Here is a 22978-nt window from a genome sequence, read left to right as displayed (position 1 = left end):
TAGCAGGAACTGTTAACTGCTGACCTCTCTTTCCAGCCCATTTATTTATTTATTTATTTATTTAATCATTCATCCATCCATCCATCCATTTATGTGTATGTGAGTGCTGGCATGTATGTGCCATGCACATGTGGGATCTGGCCCTCACCTTCCCCTCCCCGCCCCCGTCCCCCCGCTGAGGCAGGTCTGTCCTGTTCCTACCTGCCCTTGGTGCTCTAGCCGGGGAGCCTCTGGCCACTTCTCCTGGCTTTGCTTTCCATTCCATCATGGAGTCTTGGGATTCCAGATGATTCCCACCAAACCCAGCTTCTCACCTGGATCCCAGAAATGGAACTTAGGTCATCAAGCTTGTGTGGCAAGCTCTTTTGCCCACTCAGCCATCTCTCTGGCCCTAGCATTTTTTTTAAAAGGAGAAAATAATGAGTCTGATTTAAACTCCTAATTTCTTTTAAGAAAATATTACTTCTTTTTGTTTTATTTTATTTTTTATAGTCTTGCCTTGTGGCCTAGGTTGACCTCAAACTTGTGACACTCCTCCTACCTCAGCCTGATGAATGCCAGTAGTGCAGGTGTGCATATTCATACCTAGCCTCAGTATTTTTCCCCAAAGCAGTTTTATTGAGGTATACTATTTTTATCTTCACCTATACATGGTTGTGAGTGTGTTCATTGATATGTGCGACCATCACCACAGGCAGCTTAACACTTCCAGAAGGAAGCCTGCACCCCTTTCCTGTTGCCAACTTGAACCCATGCCCCATCTCCTCAACTCAAACAACCCTGAGTCTGCTTCTTGCCTCTGTAGAGTTACCTGTGGTGGACACTAGTATAAGTTGATTCATGTAGTATGTTGTCTTTCCATGTCTGTGCATGTTGAAGCACATACCGCTTCTTCTAGACCAGTAGTTGCTGTCAGTGAAGTTACTGATTTGTATCTGAAGGGATTACTTCCTGGGAAGGCCACTTGACGGGGAAGGGATGAGGGCATCAGAAAACTTCGGTTTTAATGGCCGTGCTGATATAAACCAGCTGTGTGATTGTTGTCACGTTGTTTGTCTCTTGGATCTCATTTCCTCATTTTTCAGCGAGAGATAATGTATATCCAGCCCATTCCCCAGAAATGTTGTCAGATGCAAGAAATGGGAAAGTAAAACACACAAACGTGCATTAAACAAGACAAGTATTTATCAAGCATCCATTTCTGTGTGGTCAAGGAAGACATGCAAGGGATGCAGGGATATGTCAGTTATTAGAGAATGCTAACCTCAAAGGCCCCTCAAATGACATCACACTGTCTTCAGATCTTCAGTGGCCTGAGAATAAAGATCAAACACAGTTTTTATGATTTTGTTTAACACATTTCTGCTTTAATTTCGTAGCTTTCGTCCCTCCCCTTGCTCATTTCTCACCTACGACAGAAGCTTTTCCCCTCCTGCTGTTTCCCTCAGCTTCGACAGCTTTCCTCTTCTTGACCATCCTAACCTGTGACATAAAGCCACTGCCTTCTGCCTTGCTGGGTAGAGCAAACTGCTCGCCTATGGAGTCTCAGCACTGTGTCTGACGCGCTTCAGGGTTCACACTTCAATGTCTGTGTCCCTTAGGACAGTGAGCACTGGGTGTTGCTGCGATGAGACGCCATGGCCAAGGCAACTTATAGAAGAAAGACTGTATTTGGGGCTTACAGTGTCAGAGCATGAGTCCATGACCATCAAAGCAAGGAACATGGCAGCAGGCAGACAGGTGTAGCACTAAGGCAGTAGCTGAGAGCTTGTATCTTGACCCACAAGCACAAGGTAGAGATAAAGAGACACTGGGAGTGACATAGACTTTTGAAACCTCCAAATCTGCTCTCGGTGACACACCTCCTTCAAGAAGGATAAACCTCCCAATCCTTCCCAAACAGTTGCACTCACTAGGGGCCAAGGATTAATATATATGAGCCTCCGGGGCCATCCTCATTCGAACCACACAGGAGCCATATTTGTTTTTGTTTAAAGGCACAGATTTCTTGACTAGCTGGCAGGTTTCTGACTGAGTGGTTGAATGTGTCCTAACAGTAATATAGGCAAAGCTATGAAGAACCAAGAAAGTTTTTGTTGTTGTTGTTTAAAGTGAGCCCTACAAGAGATTGCAAAGTGACATACAGATATGGGGTTATGGATGCTTTTGATTATTGTCACTGATTAGGTGTGAGTGACATTGACGTCAGTATGACAGAGATATTGCTGAATCGTGTTACTTCCCTTTTCAGGAACTATTCTTTGATTGATCTGGCCATAGGCAATAACACATTCTCCTTTCGTAGCCCAAGCACGAGCCTCTTATCATCTTCTGTGACCTCATGGGTGTGGATTATGAGGAGATGTGTCACTGGCTCTGCCACCGAAAGCTGGCTACTGCCACAGAGACCTACATCAAGCCCATCCCTAAGCTGCAGGCTACAAACGCCCGCGATGCTCTGGCAAAGCACATCTACGCAAAGCTCTTTAACTGGATTGTCGACCACGTCAATCAGGCGCTGCATTCTGCAGTCAAGCAGCACTCATTCATCGGCGTGCTGGACATTTATGGGTAAGTGCGTTTGGCCTGCTGCCCCACTCTGCTGGGAACCAGTTGTTTGTCGGGAGCGTTTTGTAACTGAGCACTTGTGTTTTCTACTGGAGAAGAGAAGGAAATCCTACTCAGAACCGCTCAGAAGTGTCTTGGATGATGGATATAAAATGATGACAAAAGGGGAAAAAAATTACACATTGCTTAAACAAAACTTAGCTTAACTCCAGAGCCTGTTAACTAAGATAATAGGTTGAATTAATTCGTTTTCAGGTTGAGAAATGATAAATTATTGAATTTCTAAAAATATAATTTCATTTCTAGCTGCTTTCTCTGGATACCAGATACCTTCTGTGCGTGGACTTGCTTGTCAGCTAATTTTTTACTCTGGTTCAGTTTTTCAGAAGACCTATGGTTACTATTTCTGTCTCCGTGTGTGTACTTGAGAGAATACATTGACAGAAACTGTGGCTCTAGTATAGTTTTATTGTTTCCTCCTGGAGGACAAGTGAGCCTCACATAGCAAGGCTGCACATCCAAGGCAGGGCCATATAAAGGGAAGCTGCATCTCAGCTGGTGCTCATCCCGTTCTGTCTTTCCAACTGTCAAGCCTTTATGTGATATGTAGAGAAAATGTGATTGTGTTAAGGAACTTCCCATTTTTCTCTTCCTGTGTGCATATTTTAAATATTTTTTAGAAAGCTAATAGCTTTCATTTTCTTTTCTTCTTACCTCACTTTTTTCATATTACAGATTTGAAACGTTTGAGATAAATAGTTTTGAACAGTTCTGCATAAATTATGCAAATGAAAAACTACAACAGCAATTCAACATGGTAAGAATTTTTCTTTCTTGAATAAAATTCTGCTGTAATTTTTTCTTTTGAATTCCTAGTGTCTCTGTCTCTCTCTGTCTCTCTCTGTCTCTCTCTGTCTCTCTCTGTCTCTCTCTCTCTCTCTCTCTCTCTCTCTTTAAAAGAAGCTTGGTCTCTGAAACTCTTAAACTGTATTTATTTTATGGGGTTTAGAATAATGGAGCTGCCAAGGAATAGAACATTACAAATTGGCGTAACATTAGAAAAATGCTTGAGAGTTATCCCTTACCATGAGGAATGAACATTTGGGACAGACAGTTTGAGTGAGAGAGCCAAGAAGTGGACAGGCAGGCACTAACCCTGCTTCCTTCTGCTAGCTATATGTGGAGTTAGCTAACAGCATTTACCATGTTCTTCACTGAGGCAGTGGCAGAGAGCATATTTTGGGAGTAGCCCACACTGGCTTTGAGCTGATCTCCTTCCTATGAAGTCCAAGTGTTGGATTACAGACTTGCCACCACCACACCACCCAGGTTTAGCAAAATTTTTGGCCTGAAATGATCAATTTCCCTCAAAGTAACCCATGCTTTAGTATACAAATACTAAAATGTGCTTGAAAAACAGCCTTTTCTTTTTCAGAAAGAACAAAGGTTGTTGTAGTAGGTAAAGCTAGAGATAGCACAGTTCATTTTTAGGTTTTGTTGAGTCCTTTAAAGAAGAGTAAGCTTTCAACTGTGATAAACTTCTTCCTGTTTTTAGATGTTGCTTGTTTTCAAACTTTATGATCTATGATATGGAAACCTTGTGTGTGTGTGTGTGTGTGTGTGTGTGTGTGTGTGTGTGTGTGTGTGTACATGTTGCTGAAGACGAACCAATAACTGAGGAAAACAGAGGTTCAAATTGAGAAGTCAAAAAACTGATAAACATATTCTTTTAAAGATTTTAAAAAGTATTTTATTTATTTTTATTTTATGTATATTGATGTTTTCCTGCACGTATGTCTGTGCAAAGATGTCAGTTCCTCTGGAACTGGAGTTACAGATAATTGTGAGCTACCATGTGGGTGCTAGGAATTAACTCAGCTCCTCTGGAAGAGTAGCCAGTGCTCTTACCCACTGAGCCATCTCTCTAGCCCCGTGTTAAGGATATTGTTTTTAAAATATGAAATAAATACTAAAAAATAGCAAAGAAAACTTAAAATTTCTGCATACAGGCAGTCAGATTGGAGTTGTGTACATTTGGGACTAAAGTTTTAAACTTTTAGGGTATTTTACATTATAAAGTATAAGTACTTTGATAAACATTCACACCATATTTGTATAACATATGAACCTGTCTGATACAATGAAATAACATAGAAGTGGTCTTTAAAACCCTACAGTTTTCCATAATAACAGGGCTCACTCCTTCTCCACCAGTTACTGATGGCTGTGAGCTGCCTGTGAGTACTGGGAACCGAACCCAGCTCCTCCTCAAGAACAACAGCTGCTCTTAACTGCTGAGCCATGTCCCTAGCCCCCAGAGCCTCACTTCTCAATGGTATTCCATTTACCCCTTTATCAAAAAGAACAGAAGACATTTGTCAATTAGAAGTATATTGATTATGTGGATGGGTTTTCTTGTTTTGGTTTTCAAGACAGAGTTTCTCCATGTAGCCCTTGCTGCTGTGGAATTCACTCTGTAGGCCAAGATGGCTTCCAACTCAGAGATCCACCTGCCTCTGCCTCCCATGTGCACCACACCACCACTGCCTGGCTTGGATGATCTTTTTGATTAAGGATTATTACTGCAAAAAAAAAAAAAAGGATTATTACTGCGAGTGAGCTAAGATGATTAAGATGATACTTCCATGGATGTAGAATATCATGGGAAATTTCCAAGTGCATAAAGAGTGTGTGTGTGTGTGTGTGTGTTTGTGTGTGTGTGTGTGTGTGTGTGTGTCTGTGTGTGTGTGTTTCAGAAATCTCTGATACCTTTAAGTTCTAAACTTGAGGTCCTAGAAAATAGGTATTGCTAGGTCACAGCCACAGAAAGCTTGTTTTTCTAGGGGAAAAAAAATGACAAGAGTAAGTTAAAGGATCCCGAAGAAATAAGGAAAGAGAAATTTTGTTTTGATTTAGTTTGGTTTTAGTTTTTCAAGACAGGGTTTTTCTGTGTAGCCTTGGCTGTCGTGGACTCACTTAGTAGACCAGGCTGGCCTTGAGCTCACAGAGACCCGCCTGCCTCTGCTGGGATTACAGGCGTGTGCTACCAAGCCTGGGAGTAAAGAGAAATTTAAGAGCCAGTAGCGGTTGTTAGCATGTGTAGTGGGATTAGACGCTGTGTTGTCAGCCAGTTTGGCTGGAGCAGAAGCGGTGGTTGGATTGACTTTCCCACCTGGACCAGTTTAGCTTCTATTTGTCTTCAGAATGAGGTTACAAGGTCTGGCCCAGGGACGCCTACCCAGGGACGCCTACCCAGGGACACCTACCCAGGGACACCTACCCAAATGCCCATAGCCACGCTTGATGAGGACTTCGGTTATCCTCCTTTGTAATAGCATTATCAGCATTTATACTTTTATTCTTTGTGACTATTGATCTCTCTCCCAGTTCACACTGCAGCATCAGTGTCTGTGCCGTTGGCCGCATGCAGTGCCTGACACGCAGGCTCAATCACGATCTGGTTACAGGGAGGAGAGATGAGTAGAAGCAGTGTGGTTGGTGCCTGGAGCTCCAGCAGCGTGCCAGGGGATTGGTAGTGCTTGTAGCCACTTGCGGGATTCAGTGTATGTGCCAGAAAAGTGAGCCCTGGGTTCCCTAAGGAGAATAATCAAGGCCGAGATACAAGGACAGCTGTCGTTTAATTCAGCGGCATCTGTATTCCACACAAAGCAGCTGAGAAGAATCGGGTTTTACGTCAAGAGCACTGCCTAGCTTGTGCAGTAATCTGGAAGGCATTTTTTTCTGCGTAGTTGGTCAATGCCAGCTAAGGCATTCCTGTGCCTCATATTAACAGCTCTGTGCAATAAATCCAGGCAAAAAGACATGACACAGCTTTGGAAATGTATATTTTTAAAAAATCACAAAGACTATTATATTTATCTGCTATTCAAACATTTATTTCTAGGCCTGCTGTGGTAATGCCTGGTTTTCATTCCAGCACCTGGGAGGCTGAGGCAGAGGGCAAGTCTAAAGCTGGCCTGGGCTACATAGAGAGTCTCAGGCTATCCTGGTCTACATACTTAGACCGTTCCTCAAATATAACAGAAAAAAAATCTATATGCATAGATGTATGTGTTCATGGTGGAGATTGGTAGCTGAGGTTTTCTGTGTATGGTTTCAGTCACGCTTCCCCATGAGGCTGTGGCTGCTGGAAGCAATGAGCTGTCTCTTGTTGGTGTGTCCTCGGTGTTCTATGAAAATGTGCTTGACTTCATTTCTGTGGTGATGATCTCATAATGACTGCCATTTTCTCTTTATTCCAGCATGTCTTCAAGTTGGAACAGGAGGAATATATGAAGGAGCAAATCCCGTGGACACTCATAGACTTCTATGACAATCAGCCTTGCATCAATCTCATAGAGTCTAAACTGGGCATCCTAGATTTGCTGGATGAAGAGTGCAAGGTGACTGTGATTCTCTGGGGTACTTAGTCTGTGAAGATAGATGCATCAAGGCTACAAGACAAGTGGGTGCAAGCAGAGACTCTCCAGAATGTCACTGGGACAACTTGGGGGTCACTCTTACGTTCTAGAGACACTAGACCCCAAAGGTTCTTTTTAAAGTGTTTTATTATTTAGTTATGTATGTGCTTGCTTGTGTGTGTGTGCGCGCGCATGTGTGCGTGCGTGCGTACCACACACATGCGAAATCAGAACAGCTTCCATGAGTCAATTCTTTCCTCCTCCTGTGAGATCTGGAGTTGTACTTAGGTTGTCAGGCTTGCATGGCGCGTGCTTTCACCTGCTGAGCCATCTCACTGGCCCCAACTCCAAGGATTCTAATTAAAAGTGAAAGTAGGAGGATTTCCCTTCTGTTTTCTGCTGACTACAAATTGACATTAGGTACAATTGCTACCACTTCATTTTTGTTTTATCTTTAATGTTTTTGTTGAGCAATAGGATATATTGAGAGAAATACAAGAAACTGTACAAAAAAATTTTTTTGAATAATAGTTCTAAGTAGCTGTGAGTTTTGAATATTAGCTAATTGTTCTTTGTTACTCACAAATAATAGTGTTTAACATTTAAAGATGTAGCATGTTAGAAAGTCACTGGCTCCTCCACTTTATTACTGAATGACCTTAGGCAACTCTATCTTTTTTCTTAATCTTCCTTTAGTTTCTATACAATACATTACAGCTTATCGTGTGTTGGTCTCATAAGGAGCTAGACTTGTGTGCTAAGAGTGTATGTGGGAAGCCAGGCGTGGTGGCGCACGCCTTTAATCCCAGCACTTGGGAGTCAGAGGTAGGCAGATCGCAGTGAGTTCAAGGCCAGCCTGGTCTACAAAGTGAGTCCAGGACAGACAAGGCTACACAGAGAAACCCTGTCTCGAAAAACAAAAAACAAAAAAAGAATGTATGTGGGGCTGGGGGCTGTGGTGCCGTCCTGTAACCCCAGCACTCGGGAGGCAGAGGCAGGCAGATCGCTGTGAGTTCCAGGCCAGCCTGGTCTACAAAGTGAATCCGGAGTAACCAAGGTGTCACAGAGAAAACCCTGTTGTGTAAAAAAAAAAAGAGAGAGAGAACAATGAGTGTGAGGTCACTGAAATGACTCAGTAAAAACGTTTCCTATGCAAATCTTACAACCTCAGTTTGATCTCCAGATCCCATAAGTGAAAGGGTATGGCATCATGTGCCCTCAATACACATAATAATAACAAATAAATAAAATTGCATTTTTACAAAAGAATGCATGTAATAAAAAGGCACTCTTTTTTATTTTTTAATTTTATTTTTATCTATTCTTTTTTTAAGTTTTATTAATTTATTCAGATTACAACTCAATCCATTCCATCACTTGTATCCTCCCATTCCTCCCTCTTTTTAACTTGAGATTAAAAATAAGAAAGCAAAGCAAAGATGGTGTCTTGCTTTTACCTGCCAAACAGGCTACTTTAAATTTAGTACCTTTCATTTATTCAGATTAAGTTAATATTACATGTGTACATTTGGTGAAGGGCAAGAATTCACTCAACAAAATTTAGAGGAAAGCAGTGTCATAACCATGGATGCCTTTTGGCCTGGGAGTTTAACCTATAAGTATCCTTGCTAATACACTGACACTATGTGTGTGTGGGGACTATGGCGGTTGTCATAACAAAAAGTTAGTAACAACCTAGTAGCCAGAAGAGGGGAACTATAAGGAGTATATGGAATGAGCCCATTCAAGTGCATGTCTTAGAAACAGGAAAAATAATGAAGTTTCTAGAAATGGCAAGAAGAGACTACTAGTTCATACATTTCTGGATTAAATTAATACTTCACTATATATAAATGCTACCTCCATTTAACTTCTGGTTTTTCAAGACAAGGTTTCTCTGTATAGCCTTGGCTGTCTTGGACTCGCTCTGTAGACCAGGCTGGCCACAAACTCACAGAGATCCACCTGCCTCTGCCTCCAAAGTGCTGGCATTAAAGGTGTGAACCTCCATACCCAGCCCCTTTGACAAATTTAAAAAATAAAGTATGCCTAATTGTTTTATTTCATCTTTCACTTGTAAAGCTTTTATTGTGTCAGAAAATTAAATACTGATTTGATGGCTCCTGGGGCATGCATTGTCACTCAAATTTGTGCTGGGCCAGCCCAGGGCAGGGCTCCTGCGTGCTCCTCATTGGTGGCTAGTGCGGTGCTGAGCAGAGGTTCCGTACTGCTGATGTAGCAGAAAACTCTTTGCTCTCAGTCACTCCTCTTTCTTTTTCTCCCCAAGATGCCTAAAGGCACAGATGACACGTGGGCCCAAAAGCTGTACAACACACATTTGAACAAGTGTGCCCTCTTTGAGAAGCCCCGCATGTCAAACAAAGCTTTCATCATCAAACACTTTGCTGACAAAGTAAGGACACTTTTTGTCTTTTTTCCTTTTTAATACTTTAAATTATAATAAAAATTGTTTTTCTTTGCAATGCTTTCTTTCTTTAAGGTCCTTTCAGGAGAAACAATCTTCAGTGCTGGTGTCTGGTTGTCTCCTACTTTAACTTGAGTTGGATTACATATTAAATAAATATGAGTCAAAAGTCTTTTGACTGAAGGTTTGAAAGCCAAGAAACTGAAAACCAAATGTGTTTTCATAACTTGCTTAGCACCCAAACCCGACCTCTGACTTGAACTAACATGGGATCTATTTATAATTTTTAGCCTACTTAAGATGGGTATTTATATATTATGGAAATATTAATGTTTATGTAATGTGTATTATAGATGACTTATTAAACTTTTCTGGTAGTATTAAAATGGGGTATGTACATACTGCATCTCTGAGTACATGTAAAATTCTAAAAGTCTCACAGGTTTCCTAGTAGAAAGTGGATTTTTGTCACCCTTTGTGAAAATATGTTTTTCATATGTTCTATAGTTCACTTAGCAAGTTGGGGACCATGTAACTAGTTTACATCTCAAGGAATTTGTGGGATGGGCAGTGTTGTGAGACTTCTGGGGGCCTCTTTGTGATGTTCACTGATTGTCTAGGCCTGGCTTGGAACCTCTGGACGGCTAAGGCCGGCTAAGGAGTACAGGATTAGAACCCTTGAGTGGCAAGTGCCTGCAGCTGTGGGTTTTAGAGGAGAAGGAATTAATTCTCAAGTGGCCCACTTCACCAAAGCATACGGTATTTGCCACCTCCCTCTGTCCATCACCAGCTCCTTGCCTCTCCCCACACTCTCTCCACTTAATCTTCTCTCTCCTCAGAGCAGTGGTTCTCAGACTTCCTAACACTGTGGCCCTTTAATACTGTTCCTCATGCTGGGGAGAGACTAACCACAGAGTTATTTCACTGCTCTGTCATGAATCCTAACGTAAATATCTGTGTTTTCCAATAATCTTAAGTGACCCCTGTGAAAAGGTCATTCCGCCCCAGCAGGGGCCTCGACTCTCAGGTTGAGAACCACTGCCTCAGAAGGACACTTCAGCCTGTGCAGATGGTGGCTTGGACTGTACACCGGGGCAGCTAGCATTGACCTTGGCAGAAAAGACCAGCTTACAAGTCTCCTTACCCGTGAATGGATAGATCGTTTTGACCTCAGTTTTCCTACTCTTACATAGGAAATTGCTATTTGTTGACTTACTGGCGTTTACATATTTCTATTTTATTCTACTGGTTTTTTATTAGTTTTTTTTTATGTTAAAATATAAGATAATGGAGTTTGGTTTTGGGGGGACAAGATCTATGTACCTAATGGCTGGCCTTAAACTTACTGTGAATCTGAGGACACCTTGGATTCCTAACCCTCCTGCCTCTGCCTCATTGGTACTGGCACTATTGATATGTGCTATGGATTTCATTTTATGCTTTTCTTACATATTTGGTGCTTATTAGTCCTCCTCCTGCAGTGCTTCCCACTGTTTCCTGCCCTCTTGCGGTGCCATTTCATATCCCATAGCCCAATTCTGCCTTCCCGTCACACGTTTTCCATTACCTTCCCCTCCCCCATTGAGAGAATTTCTTTCCTGGTACACTCTCTTTTCTAGTTTCATGACTTAGATTAATATGCACACACGCACGTGCGCATACACATACAAATTGAAATATAGGATCCAGATATGAAGGAAGGCATGAAGTATTTGTCCTTCCAGTTTGGCTTATTTCACTCAACATAATGGTTTCCGCTTGCATCAGTTTTTCCAGCAAATTTCATGATTTTTTTTTTATTGTAGCTGGATAAAATTATTGTATATATGGACCACATTTTCTTTATCCACTCATCTGTTGATGGACATGGACACTGGTTCCACTTCTTAGCTGTTAGGATTAGTGTAGCAGGAAGCATGGAGGTGCAGGTAGCTCTGTGGTAGGACTTAGGAGCCCTTTGTGTTTACCACAGGGAATTTCCACACTCCTGCCTGGGAATGGTACGGATCTCCTAGAAAAGAGTGATGACAGCACTTGCTGAGAGCTAGTCATAGAGCCTGGGCAAACAAATAGGCTTGTGTTGATGATGACAATATCTATTCAATAGTTTTGTCAGTTTAGGAGATATTTTTTTCTTGTGATTTCAGGTGGAGTACCAGTGTGAAGGCTTTCTTGAAAAGAATAAAGACACCGTTTTTGAAGAACAAATTAAAGTCCTTAAATCAAGCAAGGTAACCATGGATAGACTTACTCTTATCAGGATATGTTCCATGAAATGTTAATTGCCTCTGCATTTAATTATTATTATATAATAATTAACAACAACAGTAATTATTATTATTTTCTAATAATTATTATTTTTCTAACAAAAATCAGTTTTATTTACAGTTTTTAATTCATCAAATGTATGTGTCAGGTCCTGTACTGAGTACCTTTCCAATGTTGACATGTGTGATTCTTACATCGAGGTAGTATCACATTGCTTCATCTTACAGATGAGGCAGCTGGGCTGTAGGGACTTATGGCTGGTAAGTTCCCAAGTTAGGTTAAACACAGGCTCTTGCTCAGAACCTGCCCTTAGCCTCTCTGCCCCGTGGTCTTTCAGCTCTATGTGAAGCCGTTGTCCCCACAGTGGTTCCACACTATCCTGTGTGTGACTGCACTCTTTGTGGGAGACTCAGAGCAGAGGGTCCCTGCTGTGTCATTTTGAAGGGGTTCTCTAGAATCGTGCGCTCCATCCAGGAGGAGCCTGACTCTGGGTCATCATGGGTGTAGTTCTGATGGGACCCAAAGTGTTTGAATTTACAGTTTCTTTGTTGTTGTTGTTGTTGTTGTTGTTGTTGTTGTTGTTGTTGGGTTTTGGTTTTTGGTTTTTGGAGAGAGGGTCTCTCTGTGTAGCCTTGGCTGTCCTGGACTCACTTTATAGACCAGGCTGGCCTCGAACTGACAGCAATCCACCTGCCTCTGCCTCCCAAGTGCTGGGATTAAAGGAGAGCACCACCACACCTGGCTGAATTTACATTTTCATAAGAACAAATATTAGAACCACCACTTTCCACTAAGGAAAGAATATTCCAGAAGGCAAAGAAGTACGCTACATTGCTTGTCAAGCTGGCCTGTACTTCTACCTGTTGACCTTCATCTGGAAAGGATGGGAGAGGGGCACACAGTCAGCCTACGGGAGCAAACCAGGAAGCCAGTTACTGATGCTGCAAATACTCAAAAAGTAAGAGCACTCACGCGGCCCTTCTAGGTCGCGGGTTGGCACTCTTGTTTTTCTGGCCTATTTGAAGGGATCCTCTTAGCATCTGTGGGAATAGTATGTGGACAATAGGATTCTTGTTTTTAAAATACAACTTTTATAATCAATTATGTTAAAGATCACATAAATAATAATGACCAAATTCTAGTTTTAGCCCTCAGAAATGAGTCAAATGTTTATAGAAAAATCAAGATTAAATGTGATTAAGAGGTTTTTAATCACTTTAAACTATAATATAAACATGACATCCTGCTGTTAATACTTTGTCAAAATAATTTAGCTTAAACAAGGCACAGGTTTTCATTCTGGACATACCCACCACAGCTCTGTCTTTGTTCTGACTTACTTTCCTGTTTGGCCAGTGGGTCCAGTCATCAGAAAGAAGCAACATACTTCACGGGTCAGTGGGAAGCACCAGGCTATGCACCATAGTTGCAGCTGAAGTGAGGATAGCTTATGATTTACATAAGTTCAAAGGCCTTTCTTGTTCCCAGTCTTTGCAGCAATTCTGCCAAAGGCCAGAACATTATCTTCCCTTTGAGCCTGGTATGGAGCAGCTAGAATGCAGTACCCGTTTGTTCTGTTGGAAGGACCAGTTGGATGTGCTGTGTGTTTTGAAGAGAATTTTTTTGTGTGATTATAACAATGTAAGATCCATTTGTGTCTGTTTCAGGTGTGTTTAGCTTAAAACGTCTGTTAGAGATAGACAGGTAGAAATGCCCTATGGGAAGTGGGGGATGAAGGCAGGTCAAAGGGGAGGTAGGAGAAGTGCTGGACGCTTAGAACTTGATGCTCTTGAGAGCCATGAGACTGAGCATGGCTGCTCAAGAGGGCGTGTAGATACGATCCGCCGAAGCCAGATGTTACAGAGGCTGCCAGGGAGGGTCAGGAACAGACGCTAAGAAGAGTGCCTGTGAAGAAGAACAGTTTCTGATGCAACAGTTGATGGTGTGTGTGTGTGTGTGTGTGTGTGTGTGTGTGTGTGTGTGTGTGTGTGCGTGCGTGAGCACAAGTGTGGAGGCAGGAGGACAATCTCGGGCTATCCTTAGGAACACTATCTAGACCAGTTGACCAGTGACCCCCAGGGACCCTCCTATTTTCTCCTCCATAGTAGGATTACAGACATGTGTGACTGTGCCCAACTTTTTTTTTCATTTTTTTCTCCTTTATTAATTTATTCTTGTTACATCTCAATGGTTATCCCATCCCTTGTATGCTCCCATTCTTCCCTCCCTCCCATTTTCCCCTTACTCCCCTCCCCTATGACTGTTCCTGAGGGGGATTACCTCCTCCTGTATATGCTCATAGGGTATCAAGTCTCTTCTCGGTAACCTGCTGTCCTTCCTCTGAGTGCCACCAGGTCTCCCCCTCCAGGGGACATGGTCTGTGCCCAACTTTTTATGCGGCTGCTGGAGCTCACACTGAGCAAGACAAGCACATTACCGATTGAGTCACCTCCTTCCGTGTTGCTTGGTTTTATTATTGTTAGCTTGTTGAGACAGGATGTCATTTAGGCCTCAAATTGTGTAGACGTGCAGCCAAGACTGGCTTGGAGCTCTGAACCTCCTCCATTTACCCCCTAAGTCCTGACACTCCAGACACATGTGCCACTACACCCAGCTTCTTAACTGGGCTTCGATGTATAGCCCAGGTCATCAAAAAATTCATGATCTTTATGCCTTTCCAAGTGCTGGGGTTATACGTGTGTGAAACCACGCCTGGCAGTACACTTTTTTAAAATAGAAAAAGTAATATAGGGAATTTTATTTTAGAGTTTCTATTAAAACTAACCCTACCTAAAATGTGTGTGTGTGTGAGTGTGTGTGTGTGTGTGCGCGCGCGCCCGCACACGTGCGGGCATGTGTGCATTTGCATGTGTGTTTATTTGTGTACTCTGGAAACTAATCTGTTTTCTGTTAGACATGTAGATATCAAGTTAAATTGTAGTACCTACTGGTGAATATGGGATGGTAGCCCACTTCTACTAAACTTTTCACAGGAAAGAGATTAAAAAAAAAATGAAGTTTTGGTAGCTGCTAAGGTGGAGCCAGCAATTTATTTGGGAATGTTATGATAGCTAAGACTTTGGAGTTGCTGACCTATCACAGAATCTTCTAGATTCTTATTCCTATACTGAGTTTTCATATCTAGCTACTAGGAACTAATATTTCCTCTTTGGGATATGGGTCTCATTCTGCCATACAAGATAATGTTGGAACAGTTCTTTATTTCTGTGCAGCCAGTGTGCTAGACTACAGTACTTGCTCTGCAAAACAGGACATACACACGTTGAACTGGCAGCCAGTATTAAGGTATACTCACCATGGATAACTTCCTTACCTACCCTGACAGGTTTTGTGGGTGTCCATTTTTTCTTTCTTTCTTTCTTTCTTTTTTTTTTTTTTTTTTTTTGTGATACTAAGGATTTAGTGTATGGCCTCATGCTTGTCAAAGGAGCACTCTATTACTAAGCTGTCTCCCAGCCCATGCAGTTAGAGGATATGAAGTCACATGACTTTATTTTTCAGTAAAAGTGGTCTCATAGAAAATCTTTTTTTAAAAAAATAATCTGAGATTATGGTGGTTGCAAGTATGATTTGAGTTGCACAAATGATTAATTTTATTTATATAGCATATAATAGTGTAAGAAAGATGTGTCCATATCACAGGATATTGCTATAGACTAGTTTCAGGAATTTTCACCTAACTGTATTGACTAATATCCACTCACTTACTAAACGTAAACACCTTTAACCACAGCACATGTGAGGCAGAGATAGGCAGATCTCCAGTGACATAGTGAGATCCCATCTCAAAAAACATGATTATGGTAATTGCACTAAAGTTCTAAGTTTCTTGAAATCAAATACAAATATACATAGGATAATTGCAGGGCTTCCTTTTTCTATACAATCCAAATTATTTTCTTAAAGCTATAAACTCATTATTAACTTTTATCTCGCAGTGTTGAAAGCTTGCTCATATCGCCTTGGTGCCGAGGCTCGGGTGTCTGTGAACTGGTGTTTATCACTTTTGACATCTGCAGGCCTGGACTAGCCTTTGTTCTGCTGCATGAAACACCCTTATAGAACTGGGATAAGAAACCCACTCTTTCAAGTGTCATTTTTCTCATAAAATAATTAAAGTTCAAAACCAGTTATATGTTTAATTGACACTTCCTTTGGATTAGATCTTCACGTTTGTATGTAGTAGTTTTGAATTTGTCCTGCCCCAAATATTGCTGTGGAATTATTTTGTTTTCTGCCACACAGGAGCAATTGTTTATTAGAAGCATCTGTCGTGTGTCTTCTACAAATGCTTACATTTCACTTGGGGTTTGGGGTCTAACTTTGTTGTTTTGTTTTGCTTTTGAGGATAGTGTCTCATCTGGCAAGGCCTTGCAGTCACTCTATTGTGCTAAGTCTGGCCTGGAACTCACGTTCTCCTTATCTCTGTCTCCTAGTTCTGGAGTAAAGCTGCATTGCCTCCAGTACAGTCCTAGAGCATAATTTCCTTTTGCTGTTTGACTCAGTTTAAGATGCTACCAGAACTATTTCAAGACGATGAGAAGGCCATCAGTCCCACCTCTGCCACCTCCTCAGGGCGCACACCTCTCACTCGAGTCCCTGTGAAGCCCACCAAGGGCCGGCCTGGACAGACGGCCAAAGAGCACAAGAAGACAGTGGGACATCAGGTGAGTTCAGACGCTGACACTGCCAGGCTGCTTGCCCACAGCTTCCACAAAGCCTCTGGCCCTCCTTCTTCAGCCTTGGGATAGGTGAGGAAAGGCCAGTGTTACTGCTGGACCAACAGCACTGTCCACTTAGACTTTAACCATCCCAGACTCATAACTTATTTATCACTTTACAGCCTGATCCCAGCCCCCTCCCTTTTCTCCTCCCAGCCCCACCATCACACCCTCTCCCTCTTTCCCCCTTTCCTTTTTCTCAAAGAAGGGAGGCCCTCCATGGGTACCAACTCACCTTGGGACCTCAAGTCGCAGCAGGACAAGGCTCATCTTCTCTGAGCTGAGGCTAGACAAGGCAACTAAGCTAGGGAATAGGGATCCAAAGACTAGAACAGAGTCAGAGACAGCCTCTACTCCTCCTGTTAGGGGCAGAGACAGCCTCTACTCCTCCTGTTAGGGGCAGTGACAGCCTCTACTCCTCCTGTTAGGGGCAGAGACAGCCTCTACTCCTCCTGTTAGGGGCAGAGACAGCCTCTACTCCTCCTGTTAGGGGCAGTGACAGCCTCTACTCCTCCTGTTAGGGGCAGAGACAGCCTCTACTCCTCCTGTTAGGGGCAGAGACAGCCTCTACTCCTCCTGTTAGGGGCAGAGACAGCCTCTACTCCTCCTGTTAGGGGCAGAGACAGCCTCTACTCCTCCTGTTAGGGGCAGAGACAGCCTCTACTCCTCCTGTTAGGGGCAGAGACAGCCTCTACTCCTGTTAAGGAACCACGTGTTGACCAGGCCGCACATCTTAGACTCATAACTCTCCATCAGCCTTTCCCAGAATGATGTTCCCTGCGTCTTCACTGCTCCCGTGCATATCATGCTTCGGACCACGGCTGTCTTTGTTCTTGGTTGTCTCATCTCTGTACTCATGCAGAGCCTCCGTCAGCATCCTCAGAGCAAGGCCGTGCCCTGTCCTTCCTCAGTTAGACTTTGCCTATGGGGAATGGGAAACACCCCACACATGCTTAGTGCCTGCACGTGGGTTCAGACCCTTTGGAAGGAAGGCCAAACACTAGGCAGCACAGTGCATTACGCCTTGAGGCCTTGTCTCACTGTAGACAGGCACAGGGCCTAACGTGGGTCCAGGGCTTCCAGTCTTGACCTGTGTCCTTAATGATGCTTATTCTGTTTATTCTTCAGCCTTTCTCTGCTCATTGCTTATATCATATTAAGAAACCTATAGCTTTTTATTACTGTATAGCAGAGTTGATACCTTACGTGATTAAATGGCCCTAGTAGCAAAATTACAAGTCATGTATAAAGGAGCTCACAACAGGATGCTACAGAGAGAGGAGCAGAAAGTGCATGCATATTTAACAAAATGAACATGTGGAATTTAGGCAAATGTAAATAAAAGCCCTAGAATTCTTGTGTAGTAACCACTTCCCTGTGAAGATGGCTTTAGATTCATAGTTTGCAAAGTCATCAACATTATGTCAAAGGAGGAGAATTTTCAATAGTCTTTGGCCTCTAACAAAACTTTAACTTTTTAAAAACCTTTTTCATGCAGTTTCGAAACTCCCTTCACCTGCTTATGGAAACCCTTAACGCCACGACTCCTCACTATGTGCGCTGTATTAAGCCTAACGATTTCAAGTTTCCATTCACGTAAGTCAAACTGAAACAAGGAGAAAGCCTCCCCGGGGAAAATCTCCATGTCTTGTGGAAGGAGTCTACTACTCATTAACATTTTCCATTTTGGTTTCCTTTTGACAACATAAAAACAAGTTAGCAGTTAGCTTTCTAAGGATTTGAAAATTTGAGGCCAACCAAGTATTTTTGGTTCTGTTTTTCTGTTTCGATCTATCTCTGTTGGAGATCTTTCTGGCTCTTTTAATTCAGACATTAGTTAAAAGCAGAGCTGGACGGGCTAAGGCCTCTTTGGCCAAAGCTTACCTGCTACGTTTTATCTGTTGGAGCCAGAGAATGTTTATCAAAATCTCATCCCACTTCAGATACTAAGTCAGAGGTGAAAATGAACCTCCAGAGATGATTTCCAAAATAAAAATATTTCTCCAACTTTAAAAGTAATACATGTATGTTGTTGGGATGGTTTTCAGGAGCTAATGCCCAGAGAGGTAAGTCGTGTGAACTGGCAGAGGCGCTAGACTAGTTAGCATTCCCTTTCTCCTGTGTGTGCATGTGTGCATGCGTGTGTGTGTGTGTGTGTGTGTGTGTGTGTGTGTGTGTACACACATGAAAGAGAGACAGAGACAGATTAATAAGCTTGGGTGTCCTGCTACAATTCTGCTTTTAACATTATTGATTGTGGACAGTTCTTAGAGTAGTATTTAAAAGGTTCCATTATTGACTGAACGGCTGCAGAGTATCTGATGGTATAGATGGTCCATAATCTATTAAACCATCTGCGATAGATAAGTCATTTAGGCTACTATAACAGTTTTTTAAAATATTTTTTTATTAAAATACAGCTACATTCCTTCCCTCGCTTGAATCCCCACACAGCTACCCTTCCTCAAACTTCTCCTCTGTCCCATGACAACACTCTCTAACAAATAAGTTTTGCTGTGGGCCTAAAGATCAAGTGTATAATTTGATCCTTATTCACATGTGTTGAAATGTCACATTTTACCTTATAAATAACCATTTATACTATGTGCCAGATAAGAAATTTTGAATATATTTTTAAAAGACTAGCCATGAGACTATAGAGATGGCTTAGCTGTTACGAGCACCGGCTGCTCTTCCGTGCTATATAAGTTTGAGTCCCAGCACCCATATACCAGCTGTCACAGAACCAGCTGTCACTCTAGTTTCGGGTCATTTGATATCCTTTTCTGGCCTCTGAGCACCAGGCACTCAAGGGTTGCACAGATATGCTTGCAAACATCCATTTATATATAATAAAATATAAATAAAATAAAATAAATAAGTAAAAAGACTAGCCCTATATACTCAAGGTTGCAGCTTCCACTCCAGTGTATGAGTGAATGTCTGCATGGTCTCACTGGTTCCCCTCTGCAGATCTGCCTTAGACTTGAGGGTAGTTCTGAAAGACTGCCGTCTTCCTCCTCCTCGTCATCATCGAGAGCATCTCTCTGGAGGAAGTGGAGAGCAGGAAGAGCTTGCTACCCTGACACGAACTTGTGTTAGTGAACCCCGTCTCCTCCAGCAGTCCAAGGCTGGAGAAGACAGTGTAGGCATGGGCTTGGGTAGATCCTCAGAACTTAGCCATGAGACCAACAGGAGCTAGAACTTTCTGCTGCTTCCTTTGGTGTCATCTGAGCATTAACATGCCTTTTTATCCCAGTATCTCAGTTCATTTTCTGTTTAACATAACAAAAATGCCATGGCCAAGGTAACTTATAAAGAAACTAATTTGGGGCTCACGGTTGCAGAGGTTTAGAGTCCATGACCATCATGGCGGGGGAACACAGCGGCAGGCAGGTACAAAGCTGAGTCAGTACTGAGAGCTTACATCTGGGCAACAATCAGGAGGCAGAAAGAGACAGGGAAAGCTTTGAAACCCCAGTGACACACCTTTTCCAACAAGGCCACCTTCTAATCCTTCCTAAGCATTTCTACCAATTGGGGACCAAGCATTCAAATATATGAGCCTATGGGAGCTATTCTCATTCAAACCACCATATTTAGGATGAAATAAATGTGAAATGTTATACAAAATAAATATATTTTCATTGCTTTGGATACTATAAATGCATTCTATATGCATAGTAAGGAATAGTAGAACAGTAAAACTGGTTTTAAAAATAACTGAATGGGACATGTTTAACTTGTCCTTTCAGGTTTGTCAATCTTTATCTCAGGGAGGTACATGTACTGAGCTAATGCCGTTAGTCCCAGCACTTGGGAGGCAGAGGCAGGCAGATCTCTGTGAGTTCAAAGCCAGCCTGGTCTACACAGCGAGTCCAGGACAGCCAAGGCTACACAGAGAAACTGTCTTGAAAAAAAATCCGAGAGCATTTTCAGTCAGGCTAAGCCATAATTACACACCCATCACAGGATGGGCAAAGTCAGGGAGAACCCTGTCTTCTTTCTTCTTAGTATGCGCAGTGGGCTTTCTAAAGAGACTGTAGCATGCGGCTGGAGGAACTGTGCACAGCCCTTTTTTTTTTTTTTTTCTGCTAAATGTCTCTTTTCCTACTATTTTTTGGAGTTTTCCATTTTGATCACTGTTGCAGCTTTCAGTGCTTCCTTTTCTAGTTTAACCCTTGCCAGGCTGGGCATCTGTGGGCTGACAGCATTTGTTGCTCTCACGCAGGTTTGACGAGAAGAGGGCAGTGCAGCAGCTGAGAGCGTGCGGTGTCCTGGAGACCATCCGCATCAGCGCGGCGGGCTTTCCCTCACGGTGAGCACGGGCTTCCAATGCAAGGGGCCTCTTGGGAGCAACCCTGGAACCTTCCAGCTGATATGGGTTTCTCTTCTAGGTGGACTTACCAAGAGTTTTTCAGCCGGTACCGGGTCCTAATGAAACAGAAAGATGTGCTGGGAGATAGGAAGCAAACATGCAAGAACGTTCTGGAGAAGCTCATATTGGTGAGAATATGTTCCTGAAAAGGTCTTGTCATTCTGAGCAGCTTCTGTGTTAAACACCACAGCCCAGATTGTTTGCGGGTGGTTAGGTAGGGAAACGCCTGACATAGAGGCCAAGTGAGACTCACTTACTGTGCTCAGTGTGATAGAAGTAATACCGACGTCCAGCTGCGTTGTAAAGGCTGCACTCAGAACCGGGGTGCAGCCCTTTTAGAAAGTTTGATCGTTGTCAACAGAAATTTTCTTACTACTTAGTTATGAAAGAAAAAAGTCCATTTTTATTTTAAAGACAAGTTATGTGTTTTAAAGATGAGCATGCAGATTCTTCTACATCAAATATTGAGTGAGGACTTGAGAAATGCCGTAGTACAAGAGTGCGTACTTGACTCAAGAGGACTTGAGTTCGATTCCCAGGACCCATGTAAGGTGACTCACAAACATCTGTAACTCTGGATCCTGAGGGAGCCAGCACCTCTGGCCTTCTTACACACTTATACTTTCATGCAGATATCCACGCAGAGACATACATGAAACTGAAAATCTTAAAATAATAACCATGACCAAAAATGTAGAGGAAAAAGGAGAGAAATCAAAGGAAAGCAAAACCATTTCCAGTTATGACAAGGATGAATAATTTCAAGAGATGTGGGATTTGAGTCAGGCCCCGAAGACTGAGTAAGTTTGGGTAAAAATGGATATAAGATATAAAGAAGGAGAAAAATACAGGATTTGATAAGGTGGCTGGAGAAATGCTTAAGAGCTCCTGCCTCTGTAGCAGAGGACTTAGTGTGGTTCCTAGCACACACATTGGATAGCTTGTAGCTGACTCCGACCCCAGGAGATCCAATGCCTACTTCTGGCTTATGTGGACACCTGTACCCACATGACATACACATAATAAAGTACATCGTTAGGGCTCTGCAGTTAAGATCACTTGCTGTTCTTACAATGGACCTAGGTTTGCTTCCCAGCACCCACAAGGCCGCTCAGCTGTCTTCAAGTTCCAAGGGACCCAGCAGCCTCTTTTGGACGCCACAGACACTAGCCACACATACACTGCACATCATGTACGTGCAACCAAAGCACACATACACCTCATACACATCATTTCTCTAATAAAAAACTAAAAGGGAACAGTAAGGTGGCCCTTTGCAGGGTAAGAGGCGTGGTGAGGCAGGAGACTGTTAGGACAGGTGATGGTGCTGTTGACAGTCTTGCGTGCCTGTCCGAGAAGCTCTCAGCTACTTTGTGTAGCCACCGGAGGTTTGCTAGACACAGACTGCAGCCTCTACCCCTACGATTTCTGATTCAGTAGGTCTGGGACGGCCCAATAATTTAGCCACGCTTTCCCCCACATTTTTTTTCTACTCTGTAAATAGAACCCAGGGCTTTGCATATACTAGGCATATATTTTACCACTGAGCTAAAGCCTTTGCATTTTTAACAGTTCCCTGGGCCTACACCAGTATACATAGAAAATCTCTAATCTGAGTCTTGATGAATTTGAGATTCATAAAAAGAATGTTTAAATTTTAATTTTACTTGAACCTCACTGTGAAGTTATTAGTCTTAATTATTTGCTATTAATTAAATATAGTTCTTTTTTTTTTTTCCTCCTTTGAGAAAGCTAAGGATCCCATTTTAGTAATGTTTTTTAAGACCTAGCTTGGTGGGAGGGGTTTTTTTTTCCCTTGTTGTTTTTTGTTTGTTTTTGGGTTTGTCCTAACTCCTTTCTAAGTTGGGTTCAGATGGGGATATTGAGACAGTCATGCACCTGCCTCCTCATCCAGACCCCTCCAGGCCTGGATTTCATGGAGGCAGAGTCAGTAGCTGAGGTAACATGGGGCAGTGGGAGGGACCAAGCTAGGGTCCTCTGTGAACAGTATTAAATAATTTTAGACTTTTCAGATACATGGGGTTTTTTTTTATCTTCATGTTTAAGGGGATATATGCTTACAGCAAAAACTGAGTTTCTCTATTTTTGCTTAGAATTTCAGATACAGTAGTAATTAATATATATAAATCCCACTCTTCTTTTGATATGAAACTTA

The 22978-nt window shown here is 42.4% G+C and overlaps 1 protein-coding gene across 4 annotated transcripts in view; it reads left to right on the top strand.

Moving 5' to 3' along the window:
* The window catches only part of MYO5A (myosin VA), a 166181-nt gene that overhangs the window by 86976 nt on the left and 56227 nt on the right, over positions 1-22978 (top strand). For all 4 annotated transcript variants that reach the window (XM_084754566.1, XM_084754564.1, XM_084754567.1 and 1 more), the window contains exons 10-18: positions 2306-2571; positions 3304-3385; positions 6831-6971; positions 9277-9402; positions 11562-11645; positions 16209-16370; positions 17923-18020; positions 20656-20742; positions 20822-20930. In XM_084754566.1, coding sequence (XP_084610692.1) covers positions 2306-2571; positions 3304-3385; positions 6831-6971; positions 9277-9402; positions 11562-11645; positions 16209-16370; positions 17923-18020; positions 20656-20742; positions 20822-20930 — 1155 coding nt within the window. The remainder of the gene's footprint in view (positions 1-2305; positions 2572-3303; positions 3386-6830; positions 6972-9276; positions 9403-11561; positions 11646-16208; positions 16371-17922; positions 18021-20655; positions 20743-20821; positions 20931-22978) is intronic.

The sequence above is a fragment of the Acomys minous genome, assembly GCF_964271855.1.
Source record: "Acomys minous genome assembly, chromosome: 13".
In the NCBI taxonomy this organism is placed as follows: Eukaryota; Metazoa; Chordata; class Mammalia; order Rodentia; family Muridae; genus Acomys; species Acomys minous.
The sequence above is the reverse complement of the archived record's forward strand: the minus strand, read 5'-3'. Positions and strand labels throughout refer to the sequence as shown.